The 22,560-nt window shown below is 42.1% G+C and overlaps 2 protein-coding genes across 10 annotated transcripts in view; one reads left to right on the forward strand and one right to left on the reverse strand.

Annotated features, from left to right (window-relative positions):
* The window catches only part of snx8a (sorting nexin 8a), a 114,892-nt gene that overhangs the window by 21,821 nt on the left and 70,511 nt on the right, over nucleotides 1-22,560 (reverse strand). The window contains exon 1 of one of the 3 annotated variants that reach the window (XM_055651386.1): nucleotides 13,121-13,257. The exons of 1 other annotated variant lie outside the window; for it this stretch is intronic. Coding sequence is in view for 1 of the 2 variants with exons in the window: in XM_055651385.1 (XP_055507360.1) it covers nucleotides 9,868-9,889 (22 nt within the window). In the remaining variant the exon portion in view is untranslated. Of the gene's footprint in view, nucleotides 1-9,867; nucleotides 10,036-13,120; nucleotides 13,258-22,560 lie in introns of those variants that run through there. One more of the 3 variants, XM_055651385.1, reaches the window with a different exon arrangement.
* Nucleotides 10,138-22,560, forward strand: part of iqce (IQ motif containing E) — a 45,251-nt gene continuing 32,828 nt past the window's right edge. The window contains exons 1-7 of one of the 7 annotated variants that reach the window (XM_055651379.1): nucleotides 10,145-10,468; nucleotides 10,983-11,110; nucleotides 13,899-13,946; nucleotides 15,105-15,147; nucleotides 15,541-15,687; nucleotides 18,706-18,837; nucleotides 19,393-19,463. In XM_055651379.1, the coding sequence (XP_055507354.1) occupies nucleotides 11,060-11,110; nucleotides 13,899-13,946; nucleotides 15,105-15,147; nucleotides 15,541-15,687; nucleotides 18,706-18,837; nucleotides 19,393-19,463 (492 nt within the window). In that variant the 5' untranslated portion in view covers nucleotides 10,145-10,468; nucleotides 10,983-11,059. Of the gene's footprint in view, nucleotides 10,469-10,982; nucleotides 11,111-13,231; nucleotides 13,371-13,898; nucleotides 13,947-15,104; nucleotides 15,148-15,540; nucleotides 15,688-18,705; nucleotides 18,838-19,392; nucleotides 19,464-22,560 lie in introns of those variants that run through there. The other 6 variants (XM_055651377.1, XM_055651380.1, XM_055651382.1 and 3 more) reach the window with 6 other exon arrangements.

The following is a 22,560-nucleotide window of genomic DNA, read 5'->3' on the forward strand; positions in this document are numbered from 1 at the left end:
AATATTGAATTCTCCATTTTCAGGTAACTACACGACCCACACTCTTCTTCTCCCATATAAAGCACCTTTTCTTTCCCCATTTTAACCCTAGCTACACCCCCATTTCCCAGGCCCCACCTGGACACACACTCATTTCTCCCCTCTCATTCCACCTTCATTCCTTCCTTTAGCTTCATAATTTGCAACACTTCAATCCTTTTATCTCACACTTTATATCTATTCATCTCTGGTCTTTGTCCAACCATCTGCCCATCAAAAAAAAACACCACCTGTATCATCTATTACATGCCAAGCTTTGTCCTGCCCTTCCTTATTTCCAGTTTTTGTTCCCCCTGCACCGGACAATCAGTTTCCGAAACGTCACCCATCCATTTCTACTTTTGTAAACGAGCATCTGCAGTTCCTAATGAATAATTCTCATTTGGTGCCATTTGCATACATTTATTTCCCACAAAGCATCCAAGCAAACTCAAATATTCACTGTTGCATTAATTTAATACTTTTCACATAACCTGCACTGCTGCCAGAAAGTTCAAAGCATCCATATTTCTAAAATGGTGCCTTCTTGTGAATTTTTAGCCTTTAACAATGTCTTCCTTGTCACTCTCCACTCAATAATCCGATCAATCTATCCTTATACTTCCCTATGCCCTAGCCACTTCTGGCAATACTTCAATTTCTAGCATACTCTCCCCAACTCACTTCCTCAGAAGGATACTGCAGAGAGAATCCCCATGTGATGCTAGAGTCTCAGGCACAGTAGAATTTGAAATCCTTCAGCAAGCCAATGCAAGAGGTGCTACAGGCTGCTCGCGACCATAAACATTTGGAAACATTTTGATTTTGTGTAACGCCGAGGGACCTTATTTTGGTTGCACTGCATACTTTGGTTTGCAGTTGTATGGTCTGGTTACTCAGTATTACTGATTAACTTATTGTATTACTGATTACTGCATATTTATTTGTGCATTATTGCATTAATGGGTCTGTAAAGCTGCAGCAAATAAACATTTCATTGTTCAGTTATCTGTACATAATTCTTAGAGGGTTGGACAGGGTAGATGCAGGAAAAATGTTTCCGATGTTGGCGGAGTCCAGAACCAGGGGTCACAGTTTAAAAATAAGGGGTGGGCCATTTAGGACTGAGATGAGGAAAAACGTTTTCACCCAGAGTGTTGCGAATCTGTGGAATTCTCTGCCGCAGAAGGCAGTGGAGGCCAATTCACTGGATGTTTTCAAGAGAGAGTTAGATTTAGCTCTTCGGACTAACAGAATTAAGGGATATGGGGAAAAAGCCGGAACGAGGTACTGATTTTGGATGATCGGCCATGATCATATTGAATGGCGGTGCTGGTTCAAAGGGCCGAATGGCCTGCGTTTGCACATATTTACAATGTTTCTATATGACAATTACACATTCTTGACCCTTGTATGCACTGTTAAATACATTATTTTCCAGGAACACCATTAAACCCACCTGCAATACGTAAATGGCCAAAGCTATACAGGCACAAATTAATCTTACAATTGCAAACCATAATGAATTGGTTCATTGCAGAGCTTCACATTGTTAAACATTTCCAGAGCTGCATAGCTAATGCAAGCTTGAGATTTTTAAATAAGTCAAACCATTTGTAACTTTATTTGATTTACAAGCGGGCATAAAGCAACCAAACTAAATTCTAGAGGTAATTTCAATGAACACAGCAAAGATGATTCTCATATTCATAACGCGTTCATGTGTCGAAACTGTCGAATTACATCTTTACATTGTGATCAATAAATATCCTTGCAGAAATCTCTTCCTCTTATTAAAATCCTTTGACAATAACATTCAGAATGGGCTTCATGAAACAAATTCAATGCTAGCCACGATCACCTCCGAGGAAACAGGGTAACCACCTTTCCTTGACATTCAACAGTACAGTAAACCCTCGCTATAACAGACCACATGGAGGAGACAGTGTCCGTTATTACAGGTTGTCCGCTGTAACCGAATAAGGGGGTTACTATGTGCAATACTATTGGAAAACAACCAACAAACCAATAAGGATACACAATACACAATGCCGCGGTAAAGTTGCCACCAGAGACCAGAGTTCGATCCTTGCCTCAGATGCTCTCTGTGACACCATGGGTTTCCTCAGGGTGCTCAGGTTTCCTCCCACTTTGCGAAGACGTGCAGCTTCCGTGGGTCGCTGGTGGCGCTGGGGGCCCGTATTCGATCCTGACCCTGGGTACTCCCTGTGGCCACGTGGATTTCTTCTGTGTGCTCAGGTGAACTGGTTCTATCCTACACACAGTTATTCCTAGTATGTGAAGTGGAGCTGGTGGGCACCCGGGGAAAGAGCGTTGCGAGGGGCACTCGGGGACTCTGGCACTGTGGGGTGGTGCCTCTGCCAGCGGTTCGGAAGGTTCACTTGGGCTGCAGACTTACACATCTTTGCAGTGGAGTGGGAGGGAGGCAGCGCTCGAGGGAAACCCACGTTGTCACAATGTCCAACGTGAGAGGAACGGATAAAACACTGTGGATTGTCTCAAGTGGGTAAGATAGAACTAGTCTATGGGTGATGTTTGATCGGCACAGGCTTGGCGTTTCCACGTTGTATCTCTAAACTAAACCAATATAAAATGATCCAGAAACACCATTCACTCCACCCACCTGGTGGTGTTCGGTAATAAATACAAACTTGATTTAAACTGATTTGGTTCGTTATAACTGAATTCATTATAAAGAGGTCAGTTAAAATTATGGTTTACTGTATTAACATTATCAAGTCACTGCTGTCATATTTAACAGTATTAATATTGCTAAGTCCCTCCCAAACATCTTGAGAAGCCACCACAGAGCTGAAACATAACTGCACCTTACCATAGCCCTTACACCATTCACAAGGCACAGGTCAAGAATGTAACAAAAGACTCTCTACTTACCTTCAAGTCAAGAGAGTTTATTGTCATGTGTCCCAGATAGGACAATAAAATTATTGCTTGCTGCAGCACAACAGAGTATTGTAAGCAAAAATACAGAACAGTTCAGTTCAATATACACATAAATAAGCAGATAAAGTGCAATAGGCTGTTACAGTTCAGAGTCTGTTTGTTGGTGAGTTTAATAGCCTGATGGCTGTGGAGAAGTAGCTGTTCCTGAACCTGGATGTAACAGATTTCAGGCTCCTGTACCTTCTGCCCGATGGAAGCGGAGATACAGTAGGCTACCTTTTTGAGGCAGCGACTGCAATAGATCCCTTGATGGGTGTAGTTTCAATGCATTTTAAGTTTGATATTCCAGGACAAAGCAGCCTGCTTGTTTTCAAACATTGCCACTTCATACATTATTTTAAAACTTTCACTCCTACCACTGGTGTATGGTGACTGCAGAGGGAAAGATCTTCAAAATGCCATGCAGCTTATGTTCAAGATTTCCTTGGCAGCAATGTCCAAACCCACAATTTCTACAACCTAGAAGGTTAAAGGCTGCAAGGTGCATGGATACCCACAGATTCCCCAAGTGAGATACCAGCCTGACTGAGAAATATTACCGTCCCTTCATTAACACACAAAGTCTAAACCCTGGAACTCTTCAGCCAGCCACTGTGGGAGTATCCTCACTCCAGAGACTTAATAAGCAGCTGAAGGCAATGTAACTCAACACTTTGGGGCAATAAAAGCTGACCTTGCATTTTAAGCCCACATCCTGCAACAATGAATAAAAAATCCTTCAAGGCCTCACCACATAACCTTCGGCCTACCATGTCTGTGCAGACAATATTGCTAAATTAAACAAATTCTATCTGTCTGCACATGGTCCATATTCCTCAATTTCCTCCATGTCCACGTGCCTGCCCTAAATTGCCAACGTATCTGCTTCACCATAGCCCCTCCCTACTGGCAACACGTTCCAAGAAAAATGTTATCTCACACATTTCCTTCAAACTCCCCCCTATCTTAGACATCATGGTCAGCATGTACAAGCCTTGGAACCACAGACAAGTGAACCAAACATCTGTGGTGGATAAGATATTGGAGTGGATTACAAGCGACAAGAGGATGTTAGTAGAAGGTTGCTTTTCAAACTGAAGTCCTGTGACAAGTGGCATGCCACAGGGATCAGATCCTGATCCATTGCTGTTCATTATTAATAATAAATTTAGATGAGAATGTAGGTGGCATGATTAGTAAGTTTGTGGACAACACTAAAATTAGTGATTTAGTGGACAGCACAGAAGGTTTTCTTAGATTATAGCAGGATCTTGATCAACTGGGCCAATGGGCTGAGGAATGACAGATGAAATTTAATGCAGGTAAATGCGGTGGTGCATTTGGGAAGGTGTTGCATTTGTTTTTTAGGGCAAGGTAGGGCTGAGGGGATAAATGAGGAAAGTGTTGTAGAACTGTGTGCCCATGTGGTGCTGAGTTACTCCAGCATTTTGTGTGCATATCTTCACTGTAATCTGCAGTTCCTTCCATTGATTGTAACCAACCTACAACCCATCCATGGTGTAACTTTGTGTTCCAGTCAGGATGCCAGTTGAAACACTAATCATTCACTGCTTCCTAGGAAATTGTACAAGAGCTGCAGATAAATGTATGATGACTCTAACTGGAAAGTTCTCACCTCAATTTATCAAAACTCTCTCAGAGATTCTATTATTTCTTAAACTACAAAGCAGAAATGAGTTCAGTTCAGAGAAGCCACCTATCAAAGGATCTTGTACTCTTGGTGTCACTTGAATCACGATGAAATGATTAGACTATTTAAAAATTCTAAACTCATTCTATGCAAAGAAGATCAGCTATCAAAGATAAAATAAATCTGTCTGTTCAGAAATAAATATAATTCTGTTGCTGAAAAATTGAAATGAAAACAAAGGCATGTACTGAATTGCAGAGGAAAGATGGAGAGAACAGAGAGAATAATTGGGTAAAGAAAATGCTGATCAAGGTGAAAAGCAAACGACCAGTGGGAAGATCGGTACAATAAGCAGATAGATTAATGTGCAGAATAATACTTAGAATTGTATTGGCCAACAGTCTGTCCCTTCCTTCTCTGTTGTTTGTTTAGTATGTTAAATGTATATTGTTAGTGTTCTTTAGCCTGTTTTATGAGGGGGGTGCTTGGCGGGGGGGGGGAAGCTTTTTTAAAAATCTCTTAACTCGACAGAGAGCTAATTTTTTTCCATATATCATATCTCCGTCTGCACTGCGGCCTAACATCGAGGAGCTGGAGGTCTCTTGCTGGAGACAGACTTCGGGAGCTCCAACCGTGGGCGCCTGCAGGACTTTAACATCATGAGCTGGCGATCCCTTTGCCAGGGATCGACCTTTGAGTTCCAACCGCAGGGGACTGCGGACTTTAACATCGTGGAGCTTGCGGTCTCTGGTTAGAGACTGACTTCGGGAGCTCCAAGCTGCAGGAGCTTCAACCGCCCCGACGCGGGTACTTCGATCGCTCCGACGTGGGAGCTTCAACCGCTGGGCTGCGGGAGCTTCGACCACCCCGACGGATGCTTCGACTGCCCCGACCGCGGGAGAGAAATGAGGGAAGGCGATTAAACTTTATTGCCTTCCAGTGAGGAATGTGGAATCCGCTGTGGTGGATGTTTATGTTAATTATGTAGTGGTGTGTCTTGTTGCTTTTTTTAGCATGGCTGTGTGGTAATATGAATATCACTGAACCTTAATGTTACACGTGACAATAAAAGATCTTTGAACCTTTGAGAATTCTCCTCATATGAAAATAGGGTCTGAAATTCTATTCTCAGCCATCTTGAGCACCTCACGCCACTGACAGGATTGGACCATGAACAAAATTAATGCAGGGCAGGTGCATGCGGCAAAGCCCAACGTGATTTTGAGTGCAACAATCTCCTCCACGATCTGCACAAACTAATATTTTAGTGTTAAAGTGAAGGGCAGGTTTTTCAAGACATGAAAAATGTTGGCGTAGTCCGTATAAAAACAAATGTCATAGATGTGAGTAACTGTAATAACCCCTGTGGATATCCTTGCTAGGTATCATTGGAAAGGTTATATGCCAAAAAAGTTTCCCTGTGAACACTCGAGACACTTGTTAATACAACAATGTTCTCATTTTAGAGGCTGGTACAAGAAATGCATGACGGATAAGGAAAACACTTATAAACAGCAATGCTTGTCCTCAAAGGTTTTGACCTAGTCAGCTGGAATGATTTTATTTCCTGAAAATAAGCTTGAAGAAGTGCTACCCTCCCGAGCCTCCTCAAGCCTTACATTATTCTGCAGATCAATAGATCACACCAAACAAGGCTGTGCTCTTGCTAAGATTTTCTGTACTATTCTACTCAACTATTCATTCAGTAACCCATCAGGAGAATATCTTCAGACCCAATCCAATGGTAAACTCTTTAATCTAAAAACCAAAAATAAAACCCAAGATGTTTGTGATCACAAAATCTGCTTTGCCAATACTGTGGTACTTGTTAGTCATTCAAAGACAGAACTTCAAAGTTTTATGGATAGCTTCTTTTGTGCTCCTAATGGTTTCAGCCTAAAGAATGTAATCATGGGCCAATAACATAATTGTCCTTGTAAAGTTTGAGTGAAAGCCTAGCAACATCTGGAAAGTCCACTTACTTGGACTCCGCCGTTTCACAAAATCCTGACTTGGAAGCAGAAATCAGTGTACGCTTTGGAAAGTTAAGCAACACCATGAACAAGTCTCAAAAGAGTTTGGAAAAGTATAGAATGAGTGTTGAATGCTATGACAAAATGATCCACCTAGAATCTTTGCATACTGGCTTGCTATACAAAGCAGTGAAACAATGCTGTGACTCCTTATATCTGCAATAAAAGGGAATAGCTATCTTCTTCAGTGTCTTCATCATCTGAGACAAAACAGGACAAAGTCTTCAACTTCCAAGTTAGCATACTGAATTTGTCCTTTTTGCTCACAGTCCTCTAAACCCTATCTATATATCAGTCCAAATGTATTTTAAAAGTCATAAATGTATCGACTTCATGAGCTACCTCTGACATCTTATTCCAGATATCGACTACCCTCCAAGTGAAAGGCTTACCCCCGAGGTCCCTCATAAATCTTTCCCCTCTCACCTTAAACCTGTGCCCTCTAATTTTAGAATTAAGTATCCTGCAGAAAAAAAAATAAAGCATTCACTTCATCAATGCCCCTCATGATACTATACACCTTAATGAGGTCACTCCTCAACCATGAGCAAGTCTCAAAAGTGTTCGGAAAAGTATAGAATGAGTGTAATGAGTGCTATGACAAAATGATCTACCTAGAATCCTTGCATACTGGCTTGCTACAAAAAGCAGTGAAACAATGCTGTAACTCCTTATGTCTGGAATAAAAGAAAAAAGGGAACAGCTATCTTCTTCAAGGTCTATTCAGCATCCTAGACATAACATAACAAACACTTCAACTTCACTGCTCTGGAATAGGACAAGATACCTAGTATGTTCCTGCTCCCAAAATAGACACACCTCCATTGGTTAAGATTATCAGTGTTGACCAAACTTGCAAAGGCACATTCTAAGCAAGCTAAACACTGGTAAATGTCAACTTGAATACCCCATATTCCATTTTGTTTGCATGAAAACAGTAAACACTGCTTAGTCCATTACAGAATCGCCACTTCCTTCCATCCAGTCCATCTTCATTGTACATTGCATGAGGAAAGCTGGAAGTATCATCGAGGACACCTGCCAATCTTGCCATTTCCTTTTCTCTCACAAGAGTTGCATTGCACATAAATAAACCTTTTGGCCCACCTTGTCCATGTTGGCCAAGATAGCATACTGATTTTGTCCCTTTTGCTCACCGCCCTCTAAACCCTATCTATATATCAGTCCAAATGTGTAGGAAGGAACTGCAGATGCTGGTTTAAACATAAGATAGATACAAAATGCTGGAGTAATTCAGCAGAAGAGGTAGCATAAGGAATGGGTGGCGTTTCAGATCCAGTCTGAAGAAGGGTCTCGACCCGAAACGTCACCCATTCCATCTTTCCAGAGATACTGCCTGTCCCACTGAGTTACTCCAGTATTTTGCATCTATTGTATTGTATTGTATTGTATATCTTTATTTTATATATCAGTCCAAATGTATATCTATCTTTTATATATCAGTCCAAATGTATTTTAAAAGTTGTAAATGTATCCACTTCTAGAGCTTTGACATCTTATTCCAGATATCGACTATACTACAAATGAAAGGCTTACCCCCGAGGTCCCTCATAAATCTTTCCCCTCTCACCTTAAACCTGTGCCATCTACTTTTAGAGTTCTGTATTTTGGAGAAATAGGGACCAAGCATTCACTTTATCAATGCCCCTCATGATAGTGTATACCTCAATAAGATCAGCCTCCTATGTCCCAAAGGAAAAAGTCCCTGACTATCCAACCCCTTTCTGTAATTCAAGTCCAGGCAACACCCTGTTGCGTTTCAACTTAATGATATCCTTCTTATAACTAGATGACCAGAATTACACACAGTATTCCAAGTATGGTTTCACCAACGACTTGTATAGATACATCATGATGTCCAAACTTTTGTACTCAATACCCTTCCCAATGAAGGCAATCATATCAGAAGCCTTCTATCTTCTGCAAGAAGATACAGGATCTTGAAAGCCCAAGCGTCTAGACTTCAGAACAGCTTCTTTCACACTACTATCAGACTCATGAACTATTCACTTTTCTACTCCTCCTTCCCAGAGGCGCAGCTATGTACTATTACTCTTAACGCTGCCTCATTCAGTTATTTCATGATTGCACTTTAGTATTCTTTTGCACCACAATCTTTGCCCCATTCTGCAGTTTTGCATTTGCCATTCATATTGTTGTATCCATTATTACAATTTACTTCGCACTTTATGCAAACAAGGAATTTCATTGCTCCCTGGTGTATATGACAATAAACTCATCTGAATCCAAATCGCAACAATCACGAAGTCAGATATCTCATCCTTTCAACACATTTGCACAAGACTGTCATCGTTGACAGTTCAAATAGTCGACTCTTTGGTCGTGTGGCAGTTTGGGGCACGAGAAACAGAAACACCATTTCTCCTTCAATGCAACGTGTAACGACAGGAAATTACAGCACTCAAAAACTGAGGAGAGCAAAATGTGCTCCGTATCCCAACAATATGATGAAATAGAATGTAGATTAAAATTATTTATAATTATTTTTCAAAAACTTGAATTCGAACAACTAAATATTAAAATTGTTTGTCTAACTTATATTCGAACGACGATGCAAATTATTCTTGCATAAATGTTTAAAAAAGGAATTTGCTACCCACAATTCTATGCAAAGGTGAAGTTTTAAAAGTGACAAATAACCACATTCCACAAAACTGAATATCGCCTTGCATATAAACAAATGCGGAGATGAAGCGTGGTGGGCAGTTCACCACTCTATCGTCGAAATATCATTATAAAATTGGTAGAAAGTAAATTGCACAAATTGGTATATGGACTAAACTAATAATATTCAAACTGTACAGTTGGTTATATAAGCTAGTGACACGGTTTTATTCAAAACGCACAAAATTGTCTCCGTGAAATATGTGAATAATGTGACTCTTTACACTGCAGAGTGCCCCAGTAACAGGTGAAGGGGGGGAGAGGGCGTTCGATTACCGTGGGGCTTGGAGTGAACACAGGGGAACCCCTGTGAGTGGGTGACAAGAGGGAGGTGGCGAGCGGAGTCTCGGGGAGAGGACGAGGGTCCGTAAAGAGATTGCGGCGCCCCGGGGGGGAGGTCTCCCCGCTATTTACATTGTAGGACTGGAGAATCTCTCTGCCCAGTCTGTTGCCGCCGCCGGGCGAGTAGGCTAGCGTTCGCTGCATGGCTCCTACCTTCGGTAATCTCTGTCTCCATGCCCCAATCATGTGAGCTGCGTCTGGTCCTCTCCACAGTAAACTGTTCAAAATAAATGAATGCCGTCCTCGAGCCGTGTTCCTATCCGCTCCTGGTGCTTCAGTTCAGCTCAGCCCATGTCGTCTCCACGTTGCCTCGCTTGTCAACACTCCGCTCCCGTTATAATCGCCCCCCCCCCCCTACTCTCCCCCCGTCGGCACCATCGCGCCTGCGCCGCCCTCACGCTGGCCGCCAACCCGATCCGCCCGGCGGCCTGGAACGGCGGAGCTCCGGCTGGCTGGCTGGCCGACCGACGGCGCTACGAAGTGAACACTCGACTCAGAATTCCGCGAGTTCGCCGTGGCTTAAAAATCGCCGCACTGCAACAATCGTCTCCGTGTTTCAGGACGATTTTCTATGATCAACAGCCAGGAGAGCAGGTTCCAATTCTGCTCCTGGAACTCGAGGAGAAAAAATGTAGGCTGCGGCAGTCCGGATGAACTGCTGAAGATAGCCCCTGCCGACTCTCGGAGTTTTGGGTGAGCACAAAAGGACCCACTGTGAAATTTTAAAGAAGAGCCGAAGAGCTATATCACTAAAGTAGATCGAGGAATCTGCAAGACAGAAGGCGCTCAATTGGTCCCATGCATGTGTCAAATTCCTAATATTTCTATTTGATCCTACACCCAGCATTTCTCTCCAAAATGCCTGCATAATATTTAAATCCAGCATGCTTTAAATTGCAAAGCGGGGTAGTGGTGGGGAGACTAGGGAGAATGTTTGTGAGAGTGTGTAGATCAAGAAAGACTAAATAACACAGTTGATGAAGCAAAAAAAACCACAAAGTGCTGGAGTAATTCAACGGATGAGGCAGCATCTCTGTATAGAATGAATATGCAACGTTGTGGGTCGGGACAGAAGAAGGACGCCGATCTGGAATATGGTCTATCCATGTTCTCCAGAGATGCTGCCTGACCCAGTGGGTTACTCCAGCATTTTATGGGGGGTTTTCTGTAAACCATCATCTGCAGTTTCTTGTGACAACGTGATGGAACAACCTACGCACTAACATGTCCATTGCCAATTTCTTACTCTGTTGTCCTCTTCTTCTTAGGTAATCCCTCGGGATCCAGGATGACTTGCATCCCACTCCAGTTCCATGAGTTGGCTGATATGGACAACGCGTGATTCATGGGCTCTGCCTTAGATGAGGCAAGATGTCCCCGATGGAGGAGGTGGAAGGTAATTTGCAAGATGGTGTATTCCATCTGGCATTTACATAAGAGTTATGACTATTCCCAGTGCATGGACTTGGGATTCTTAGTGCCAACTCTATTGCCCCTCAGTTTTGAGAGGTCATGGGCCAACAATTCCCCATGTTAGACGTGATGGAACACTTCTCAAAGGGTTGGGAACTGCATTGAAACTATTCTTCTCTCCAACTACATAATCTTTTCCGTGCCAGAATTTGGCACAGCGAGTGTGTTTCAAGAATCAGGCATGTGAACTTGCCCATCATAGCTGAGTATAATTGAGTTTCGGTGTTGGTGATGTTGGCTAACAGGAGGACCCTCGTCCCAGTTTGCTTCCAGTAGATTTGGAGGATTTTGCAGAGAGAGTTTTGGGTATCTCTCCAGTACTTTGGGTTGCCTGCCGCAAATAGTCCAAGTCACAGAAATATACAGGATATGGAACAAGCCGCCAGAGGAGATAGTTGAGGTAGGTGCTATAACACATTTCAGAGACATTGGCATATGTACATGGATAGGAAAGGTTTAGAGGAATATGGACCAAACACAGGCAAGTAAGACTAGTGTAGATGGGGCATCTTGGTTGGCATGTTGGTCCAAATGGTCTGTTTCTGTGCTGGATGACTATTACAGGGCTCACTGTTGTCCATAAGACCAAGAATTTAGTGCTGAATTTAAGGTCTTAATCTTCAAATACCGTTTACCTCCGTGGTCAAAGACTGCACTGGCATTCTGAAGAATACGGCAAATTTCATCATCAATGCTTGCCTTCATTGACAGCTGGTTCTAGAAAACAAGCAATTTGCGCTGAGTGGTGCTCATTGCTGTTCCCTCTGCTTTGTGCGGCTCCTGTCAAGTTCTGAGAGCCATTTTATAGTTTCTGATGTCACTTTGTGGATTTCTGCAGTCCCTGTCTGGATGTCTAGAAATTGTTCACAAGGTGGATTATGTGAATTTCTTTACCTTAGTATTTAGGGTTGTCCACCATTTTTCAATTTTGCCTAAAATATACTGTAAGTCGTCCCAATGCAAACAGCATCCGACTGGAGAAAGAAACCGAAGAGCTCAGTCTCTGGAACTGTGATTAATATTTGGTTGGAATAGAACTGGGTACAATTTTCAAGCAGCAGTGGGTGGATAGATTGTTAAAGATTGTTTGAGCTGGACGAGCGAGTGAATAATTGTGCAAGAATGAGAAGCATTTTAATAGAAATGTGTTTCATTCTATGAATTGCACCATCCATGCTATTTGTGATACAGTTATGTTTCCAATCACTGGACACCCATTGAGAGGGATTGAGTTAAGCTCATCTGCGTCATTGGCAATGCATCTTTCATCTGGGGTTCATCTAAACTAATACCACCTGTTTGGCTTGGACTAAAGAGATTGTTTATGTGCTCTATGACTCTGACTTCAGTTCACCTTAGATGTCTCCCCGATGTTAAAGATGACATGATGGTCAATTTATAACTCCAAGTTTACAGGGCAGGTGTAATGAGGTGCTTGTTTTTAAGACCAATTTATAGCTCCTTTCCTGCTCTGATGTTGGTTAGGCAGAAAGCTGTGCCTGCTTCATTGGGTTAGGCTTTGGATGCTATTTCCAGTTGGTTACCTATTAAGATCGGAATAAGGCATGAGCAGCATGAAGGCCTGAGGAAACATTTTTATACACACCCAAGGCCCCCAAATAGGAGCAGGGGCACTCAGACCTTTGGACCTAGTCTGCCATCTAATAACATCATGGCTGACCCGATTGTAACCTCAACTCTAAGTTCCCCTCCACCCAGATTTGCTTATCTAAAATCTAACTACCCCTGGCATTACAATTAACTGGGAGAACAATCAGATATTGTTCTCCAGCTATATGTCTTGAAAGTCTGCTTCAACCGCCATTTGAGGAAAATGTCCCATAGATTCGCAATCCTGCGAGAGAGCGAAATTTTACAATCAGTGGAATGAGAATGAGTGGCCAAAAACTCACTGATTTAATCACAATTGTACCTGTTCATTTAGGCATACTTTCATTCAAGTGCACATTCTTGCGTCCAGTAGTCCCTCCCTTCCAGCTGATGCAGCCGAGCACATTTTCACGCTTCGGGAAGGTTGTCGGTCGGCCAGCACCGTATGCTCCCTCCGGTTGCTATAGTCCCGCCGTCAAACACCTGGAGTCGGGGCCAGGCCTGAGAGTGAGGATCGAGAGCCCCCGGGGGCGAGGATGTCGCTGAGCGACGGCTCCGAGGAGGACGTGGGGGTGAGGGAGGGGCGGTGCCCAGGGAGACGGCGAGCAGTGAGCGCAGCGGGTCGTGAGCCAAGAGATCAGCCCTCGGCTCACTCCTGCCCAAAGATCTTCCGCTCTAGGATCTTTGTTCTTGCCTCCACCTTCCGCCCCCAACCAGGCTTTCCCTCTCCTCTGCACCCCCTACTTTTCACTCACCTCCCACCCCGCTGCGGTTCACACCCAACCCCCGTCCTCACGCTTCCTAGCCTCTCATCTACCCACAACCTTGTTTTTCCTTCGCCCCCCCGACCCCCGTCCTCCTGCTGTGAACCCCTGCCCCAAACATACCCCCAGCTCTCACCAACCGCCCTGGTTTGTCACTGTTTCTGTTGCACGACCATTTACCCCCGTCCCTTTCTCGGGTCTCTGCTGCCGAACTGGAACTTACTATCAAATAGAACTGTTATGCTGAGATTTTTTTTGTGAGGGTTTGTATATGTTGTATCGTAATAGAATGAAGCTGACTGTACGTTCGGTGATTATTTTACCTTTTTATTTCAGGGTGAGGATGGATTGTCCATCATTACATATGAATCTGACACAGAAAAGGTAATGCAGTAATGTTAATGCAGTAAATTACCAGAAAAGGTAATGTTGGCAATGATTTGACAACATTCATCCTGTATGCTGTTTCAAAGTTGACACACTGCCACAGACACCTCTCCTTGTTGCCCACATAAATATTGCCAAAACTCCTGTGAATCTCCACCAACATTAACTACCGTATCGCTGCCCAGCATCCCAGAGATCACTCATAAATTAAATCCTGGGAGTACAACATCACTTCTTGCAAATGCCCTCAAATATTGCCATACACCTGGGAACCACCAATAAATATTTGCACGCTGTTGAACATCAGACACAAATATTGACACATAATGGGATTATCAGCACACTCTTGGGATTCAACTGCAAATACCAGCTAGCATTCCATCACCCTGGCAAAACTGACAAAATCATTCCTCAATAGTTTTTTTAAAATTCCATTTGCACAAAAGGCAGATGTTTTATCATTGCAGATGACAGTTTTTACTGGGTTAGAATACTTCAGCATTGTGCTTATTGGTCAACAGGCACAGAATAAAGTATACTGTACAATGCATGATTGTGAGTTGGTGTGTTCACCAGTGTCAGGATGAAATCTAAAAGCATGGTAATACACAGAACACAGTAAGATAGGAGTTGACGTAGACCACCTGTTCAGGCCTGCCCCACCTTTTACTATAATCACGTGATCCATGCTGGACTCGGCTCCTCTCCTGTGCAAGTTCTCCATACACTCAATTCCCAGCTCTTTCAGAAATGTATCTACCTCTTCTTCAATACAGGTGTCTTCACTTAGCGCTACCCCGCGTAACACTACTTAGCTATAGCGCTTTCATTTTGGAGCCTTATTTTTTCCGAAACTAAACAATAAAGAGACTGCAGAATGCAGCGGCATAAAGAGATTTGCGATTTTACCGACACAAATATTGCCATGGGATAACTTTTGCATCCACCTGAGTGAGTTGATGGGATCTCAATTTAACATCTCATCCAACAGTACAGCACTTCTCCAATGCTGCACTGGAATGTCAGCCTATGTTTTCACTTACATCTTTGGGGTGCAGGAGTTTACCTGTCACCTCCTGACTTGGAGCTGAGAGTGCTATCTTGGCCAAATAATAAAGTATATTTATAGGGTAATACATTTTATTTTCCTTTTAGAAACCTAGAAAGAAGAAATCAAATAAACCACCCGTGTCCCCAAGTAAGTAATAATTTGAGTTCAGCAAAGCAGCTGCTTTTATGTTCTGACTGCCTAAATCATAAGCTTGTACGTAAATTACAACACTGAGGGAGGGAAGATGAAAATAATGATGGTTTTAAACCAACTGATTTGGAGAGACGTTCATGGAAGCAGGTTCAATACTTATTTTGCATGCCACCCAATATTGCACTAGGAATGTCAATCTGTACCATTATGTTGAAGTTTCTGCTGCGAGATTTGAACCTCTGGTCTTCTGAGTCCGGTGAGATTACCACCATTAAAACACAGTTGATATTTGCAGATAGAGAAACCATGCTTTTTGGCCAGATACCTCTAAACAGAACCACTTTCATCCTTGCTTGACGACCAAATCTTATCTCATCCTTCTTTCAGAATCTCCATATCTTTCAAACACATACCTGCATCCAAAAAAAGCAGCAGTTTGGAGGTCATTGAAAGGCACAGGAACCATCCACATTGAAAACCCATCAGTCAAGGTACCCAGAGAGCTGTGGGTGGCATCACTCAAACAGAGTTTTGGTAAGTGACTACAGTAAAGATTCATTCAGTTTCCCACTCTTTGCTTCCCCTCTTGTCCTTTTCAACTTGCATTGCCATTTAATATGGCACCTTATATTTAGAAAATAACATTTATGTCTTCAAGAGAGAGCTAGATAGGGCTCTTAAAAATAGCGGTGTCAGGGGATTTGGGGAGAAGGCAGGAATGGGGTACTGATTGGGGATGATCAGCCATGATTTGGCTCAAAGGACCGAATGGCCTACTCCTGCACCTATTGTCTATTGCCTATTGATATATGGTGCCTATTTTCTGATCCATCCCTCAGAAGTTATGGGCCAGCCCCTACACCTGAAAAAGATGTAATCACACTATTTACTGGCTTAGAAGCTCAATTCCATGATTTGGTGACCATGAGTGCTGTAGAATAAGGCTGTTTGAAACTAAAGAATAGACCTGAGAGCTTAACAGACTTCTGATGTCAGGCTTGATCCAATACACTGGGCCTGAGTCTGTATCCAATACCAGATACAGGAGCATGGCATTGGTGGCAATGTATAGCACGTTACTGGGGCAGACAGGTGGAAGCTGGTGCAGACCTATGGACTGGACAGGTTCTTCTTATTAGCATCACCATGCTGGCCTCCCTTCTGAATTTTATTCTTGTTTGAGAAGGGCCTGTTTATGTGAACCTGGGTGATTCCAAGACAAAACCAATATTTGGAAATGCAGTGGCTGTGCAGGATGGTAAGGAGAATGTGAACCACTTCCAGTCTTAGGGATCGTAAAATCTTTTCACTTTAGGAAGCAGATATGAACAGGTAGCTTTTATATTTTTTCTGAAAATGTTGGCGTATTGCTTATAGACCTTGGCTCTGAAATGTAACAGCACATACTTTGAGGGCTACAGTACTTTCAAAGAATGTATCAAAGAATTCTAAATCACCAAATGCTTTCAGGATGGAAGGAGGCTTTTGGCCATTTGAGTCCCTATCACTCTACATGAGATAAAAACACCCCCCACTATAATTTCCTCTTATAGATAGCTATCTGGTTCCAATCTGAACAATTGAATCATTCAAACTCTAATGACCCACTTTGTCAAACAGAAAGACCTCCTCCCAGTCAATTGCATTCATTGTATCTCCCATAGTTCTTAAAGATTCTGTCAATGGGAACAAATTCTCTTCATATTCTCTGTTTAGTTCTTTGTTACATTATCAAATATCTCAGTTTGTTAACTAGATTCAATTTACCTTTAACAATTCCATACATTCTCTACTCAATCTGCACTTGTTCAAGCAATTGCTAATTTTGTCCTTGATTATTGTTTTGTAGAGCACTTTCCCCACTAATAGGGCTAACGTGATTAGTTTGTAGTTACTGAGTTCATTATACATTTTTCAACAAGAATACAGTATAATATTTGCAATATTCCAGTTCTTGAACACCATCCTGACTCCTAGCGTCAGGAAGTCTGCAATTTCCTCACTTATATTCCTTATCAATCTTGGATGCATCTGTCTGCAGCAGGTGATTGAATTAATTGGTGGTGCTGCTAACCTTTCATGTGCCTCTGTATCAATAATAAGATCATCCAGAATCTCAACTAGATATTTTTGTACTGATATTCCAGCAGCATCATTTTCATTGGTGAGATATTAATTTAATACCTGACCATGTCCTTTGCTTCTCATGAGGTTTCTTTAAAGCCCTCTGATAGGTTCTACCTTTCTTCATATTATCTTTTTCCTGTCAACAGATGTATTTTGAATTCCATTTTAAGTTTGCTGTCAGACTTTTACTAATACTTTTGCTTTGCATCTTTCTATTTATCCTACCTTTTTGAATTTTCTGTAATAAATCAACTTTCCTCCAACAATCATCTGTAATATGCACCCTTTTGCTTTATTTGACAGATATTTTGTTATCCCTTGCTTTTAATTTCCCCAATCCTTCGCCCTCATGAAAATACATAGATTGTAGCTGAAATTTCACCACCTTAATTGTAATTATTTAATTACAATTCTGTCTGCAAAGCTTTGATCCCATTTTACAAGAGTTAGATTTTTTTCTCATCCCATTGAAATTGGCCCTTTCCAATTGACCGTTTTTAATCTTGAAATAGTCCTTTTTCATGCCACATATTATAATCAATGTTTCCCTCATTGATACTTACTTTGGCTTAGCTCATTTCCCTGAACCATGTCTGACAATATTGCTTCCTTTGTTGTGCTGGAAGTATTCTAATAAAGTGCTCCTCAATGTATTTCAGAAATTCCTCCTGTCATTTGCTTGTTATGTTTTTGTTATCCCACTCTATATTTGAATGGTGGAAGTCTTCCCATTATCATAATTTCATGCCTTTTGTGCATCTCTGAACTTTACCTGCAATTTTGCGCCTGCATTGTTATTGTTTTATTCAGGAATTTTAAGTTATTCTTTCACTTGCCATACTTAAGATCATATCATACATTGTCAATGGTTACAGGAAATGTTTTGGCTACATTGAAAATGTACCGATCACGGGATTTTCTGTTGTGCAGTAGGATTCCTATTAATTTCATGCACAAATCCATCAACAATTTATCTCTTATTGTTGGAAAACCATATTGGTAACCCTATTTTCAATTTAGTCTTTTAGTTGCCACTCTCCTCGTATCCTCCCACCTTTCCTCTTCCTTCAATGTAGTTTGTTGTTTACATGTGTCGAAGGGCCTTTCTGGCATCTTTACTAAATTCCTACTTCTTGAAAATGTTCACAGAAAATGTCAGTTCCCTCACTATTCATACGAAATCAGGTAACTGAACCCGATCCTGTCATTGCCCATTTCTCCCACCCTTTGGGGTTACAAAATGTAAGTATTTTGACAGGACATTACCAGAAATAGATGCTGTGGCTTAATTTAACTAATTGTAGGAAATCTCATCTCATACCTCTGCACATCAGCCATTTCCAAGGCTTCAGGATTGTGCTAAGTGAGCGTGTAATCAGGATAATCCTCATTCTTTTCCCTTCTTAAAAACAATTGTTCCCACAGCTATGTCCCAGTCACTGAAACCTGAATGTGACTCTGCGTGTAGTCGAAGCTCAGGCTACACAAGTACACCAGAATATTTGAAAGAGGCCCTGGGCATGAAAAAACCGAAGCATTCACGGTCAGCCAGTAATGGTGAGTTTTCTGTGTGAAGCTATTTCCCTTCATTTTGGACACAAATAGTAAAAACTATCCTTCCAGATCACCTTTCACTTCAAATTGATGATTCGCAATGATGTTCGCATTTCTGTTGCCCACTACACTCTTAACATGTCCTCATAGAGTGAGTAACAACAAATACAGTCACAAGGCAAACTCAGATTGTAGTGCATGCAACTCATCTTGCTGACATGCACCATTTGATGCACATCACTACATCCAATCTATTTCTTAAATGGTTCGTTACATGACTCAGGACTCTCACTTTCAATATTGAAAGTTCAGTTTGTAACTCAGTTCAGTACTAACTCTTCATATCGGTTTAACTATTACATTTATGTTTCCTCGCTTTCATTTTCTTTAATTTGATCTCCTACTTTCACTTTTTTCCCTTCCTGTTCTCTATCATTTTCTTTCTTCTTTCAGTCTCCCTTTATCTTACTTCCCTACCGTCTTCTCTCTCAGTTTCCTTCTCCCACCCTCTTTTTTTCTTCCTTTCCTTCATTATTTCCTTTTTCCTTCATGCTGTAGGTTATGTCCCTGGCACCCCTGACTACAAGGAGAAAGAAGACATGTATGATGAGATTATTGAACTAAAAAAGGTGAGTATTGCACTATTCGAGAGGGAGTGGCCCGACACATGAACACAGTATTTCCAACAAAGCGTTTCTTCAACAGAAAAACAATGAAGATTGGGAACTTTAATTCATAGAGTCATACAGCATGGAAACAGGCCCTTTGGCCCAACTTGCCCACACCGACCAACATGCCTCATCTCCACTAGTCCATCCGCCTATGTTTAGCCCGTATCCCTCCAAACCTGTCATATCCATGTACCTGTCTAATTGTTTCTTAAACATTGCAATTGTCCCAGCCTCAACTACATCCTCTGGTAGTTCGTTCCCAACTCCCACAACCCTGTGTGTGGAAAAAGTTACCTAGATTCCCATTCAATCTTTCCCCCTTCACAAACCTATGTCCTCTGGGTCTCAATTCCCCTACTGTGGGCAAGAGACTGTGCATCTAGTAGCCACTTCTGGAGACTAAAGTGGAAATGTAATCTAAAGGCATCACTGCTTCCAGAGAGCCTGCCAAAACAACTAAAATGAATCCCTTGTGGTACTGGATACCTTAATTTTATTTATTGGTCATCTCCCCAATATAGATAAACTATGACATTTTTGTTTTGCATTGCCAACAAATAATCAGATGTGAAGCAGAGACTAATGACTGAACACACAGCAGACAGCATAACAGCAACTGTCAAGTTATTGTATTGTAATGTCCCAAAATGGACCAATGGAACTCTTACTTGCAACAGCACAACAGACATGTAAGCATAGCATAAACACTATCATTTAAAAAAAAGTTCAGTATATAGGGCCCCAAGTCCATGTTTTTCACAGCTTATTTGGAGAATGTAGTGTTTAATAGCCTGCTGGCTGTTGGGAAGAAGCTGCTCCTGAACCTCTTTGAACAACGGGGCTGTCGTCAGCAAATTTGAAGATGGAGTCGGAACTATATTCGGCTACACTGTCACGGATATACATTGAGTAGAGCAGGGGACTGAGCATGTAGGATTGAGGTGTTCCTGTGCTGATGGTTATGGAGGCGGAAGTGTTGCTGCCAATTCATAATGATTGTGGTCTGTTGATGAGAAAATAGAGGATCCAGTTGCAGAGAGATGCACAGAGACCCTGTTCCATGAACTTGGTCACCAGTTTGGAGAGATGACGGTGTTGAACATTGAGGTGTAATCTATGAACAACAACCTGACATGTGTATGACCCTTTGATCATTTTTTTTTGCTGTATATACAATAATTTTTACTCAAGAACAATCTACATAAAGAGCGAACCGGACATAAGCTACATTAATTTCTACCAATAATAGTGGATTAAAATCTCCATAAAATGCAACGAATAGAAGAGTTACAGACAAATTATCTTTATAGTATTTTGTTCAAGAAGGATCTGCAGATGCTGGAAAATCGAAGGTAGACAAAAACTCAGTGGGTACGGCAGCATCTATGGAGCGAAAGAATAGGCAACATTTCGGGTCGAAGAAGGGTTTTGGCCCAAAACGTTGCCTATTTCCTTCGCTCCATAGATGCTGCCGTACCCACTGAGTTTCTCCAGCAATTTTGTCTACCTTATCTTTATAGTATCAATTTCATTTATAAAGAATGGTATGATCACCAAGCTTTGTTAACAAAGAAGTCATAAAATATATAGAAACAGCCCATATTGACCATAAAGCACCTACTCAACTCATTTTATTTTCTTACTGCATTACTAAGGTTGCACTATGTACTGTAGTTTACCTTATCATGGTCAGCAATTAGAGATTAACTTCTAGGATGAGGGGCGATCTTTTAGAGATGGTGCAGGAGAATGAGGGGTGATCTTATAGAGATGTACAAAATCATGAGAGAAATTGATCAGGTAAATACACAGAGTCTTTTGCTCACACTAGAGAAATTGAGAACTAGAGGGTCAAGGTGAGGGGGAAACGATTTAATAGGAACCTTAATGGGCTTGTCCCACTTAGGCGACTTTTTAGGCGACTGCAGGAGACTATGCAGTCGTTGGTTGCTGGGTTGTCACCTTCATGGTAGTGAGGAGTTCCCGCATTCTGGGTACTAGTCGCGGCTTCATTATGGTCGCCGCAAATTTTTCAACATGTTGAAAAATTAGCGGCGACCAGAATGAAGCCGCCATGGGGAATAGCGAGAATTCTCGTGCAGCAGGTGGGTAGCCAGGAGGTCGAAGGTTCTCGTAGGTTCTCGTTGGTTGTAGCCGGTGCTGACCGGTGAATTTCATCGGCTCATTGGGAAAAGAAAACCATATAACCATATAACAATTACAGCACAGAAACAGGCCATCTCGGCCCTTCTAGTCCGTGCTGAACACGTATTCTCCCCTGGTCCCATCAACCTGCATTCAGACCATAACCCTCTATTCCTATCCCATCCATATAACTATCCAATTTATTTTTAAATGATAAAATCGAACCTGCCTCCACCACCTTCACTGGAAGCTCATTCCACACAGCTACCACTCTCTGAGTAAAGACGTTCCCCCTCATGCTACCACTTAACTTCTGTCCCTTAATTCTCAAGTCATGTCCTCTTGTTTGAATCTTCCCTACTCTCAGTGGGAAAAGCTTATCCACGTCAACTCTATCTATCCCTCTCATCATTTTAAAGACCTCTATCAAGTCCCCCCCTTAACCTTCTGCGCTCCAAAGAATAAAGACCTAACTTGTTCAAAAACGTAAGCAGTAGTTTTCAGAACCAAGGATAACCGACCGGTAGTGTTAAATGTCCGTCGAGCTTCAATGTCATGTATCTCTGGATTCTTTTACGTTGTCTCCACTCCTTTCTCCCGCTCCCCCCTCTTTTAAATGACTTACCGTACACTGTGCTTTAGCCACCTTAATATCAGCTCCAACCTTCCTGTTCATTGATGTATCACCTTGGCTTTGCACCGTGTGAATTTCACTCAGACAGCACTACCCCCGCTTGCCCTGTCCTCCGCCTGCATAACTGGCTGGTGAAGGAAGTGATGTGTGGGCGTGTGTTCCACTCTGACAATCGCCGTTCCAGTTGCCGGGTTTTCAGGCGACTGCCAGCAACTTGACAGTCGCCTGCAGTCACCTGAAAAATCTCCAAAGTGGGGCAGATCCATGAGGGTAAGT

The sequence above is a fragment of the Leucoraja erinacea genome, chromosome 20, assembly GCF_028641065.1.
Source record: "Leucoraja erinacea ecotype New England chromosome 20, Leri_hhj_1, whole genome shotgun sequence".
NCBI classification, from domain to species: Eukaryota; Metazoa; Chordata; class Chondrichthyes; order Rajiformes; family Rajidae; genus Leucoraja; species Leucoraja erinaceus.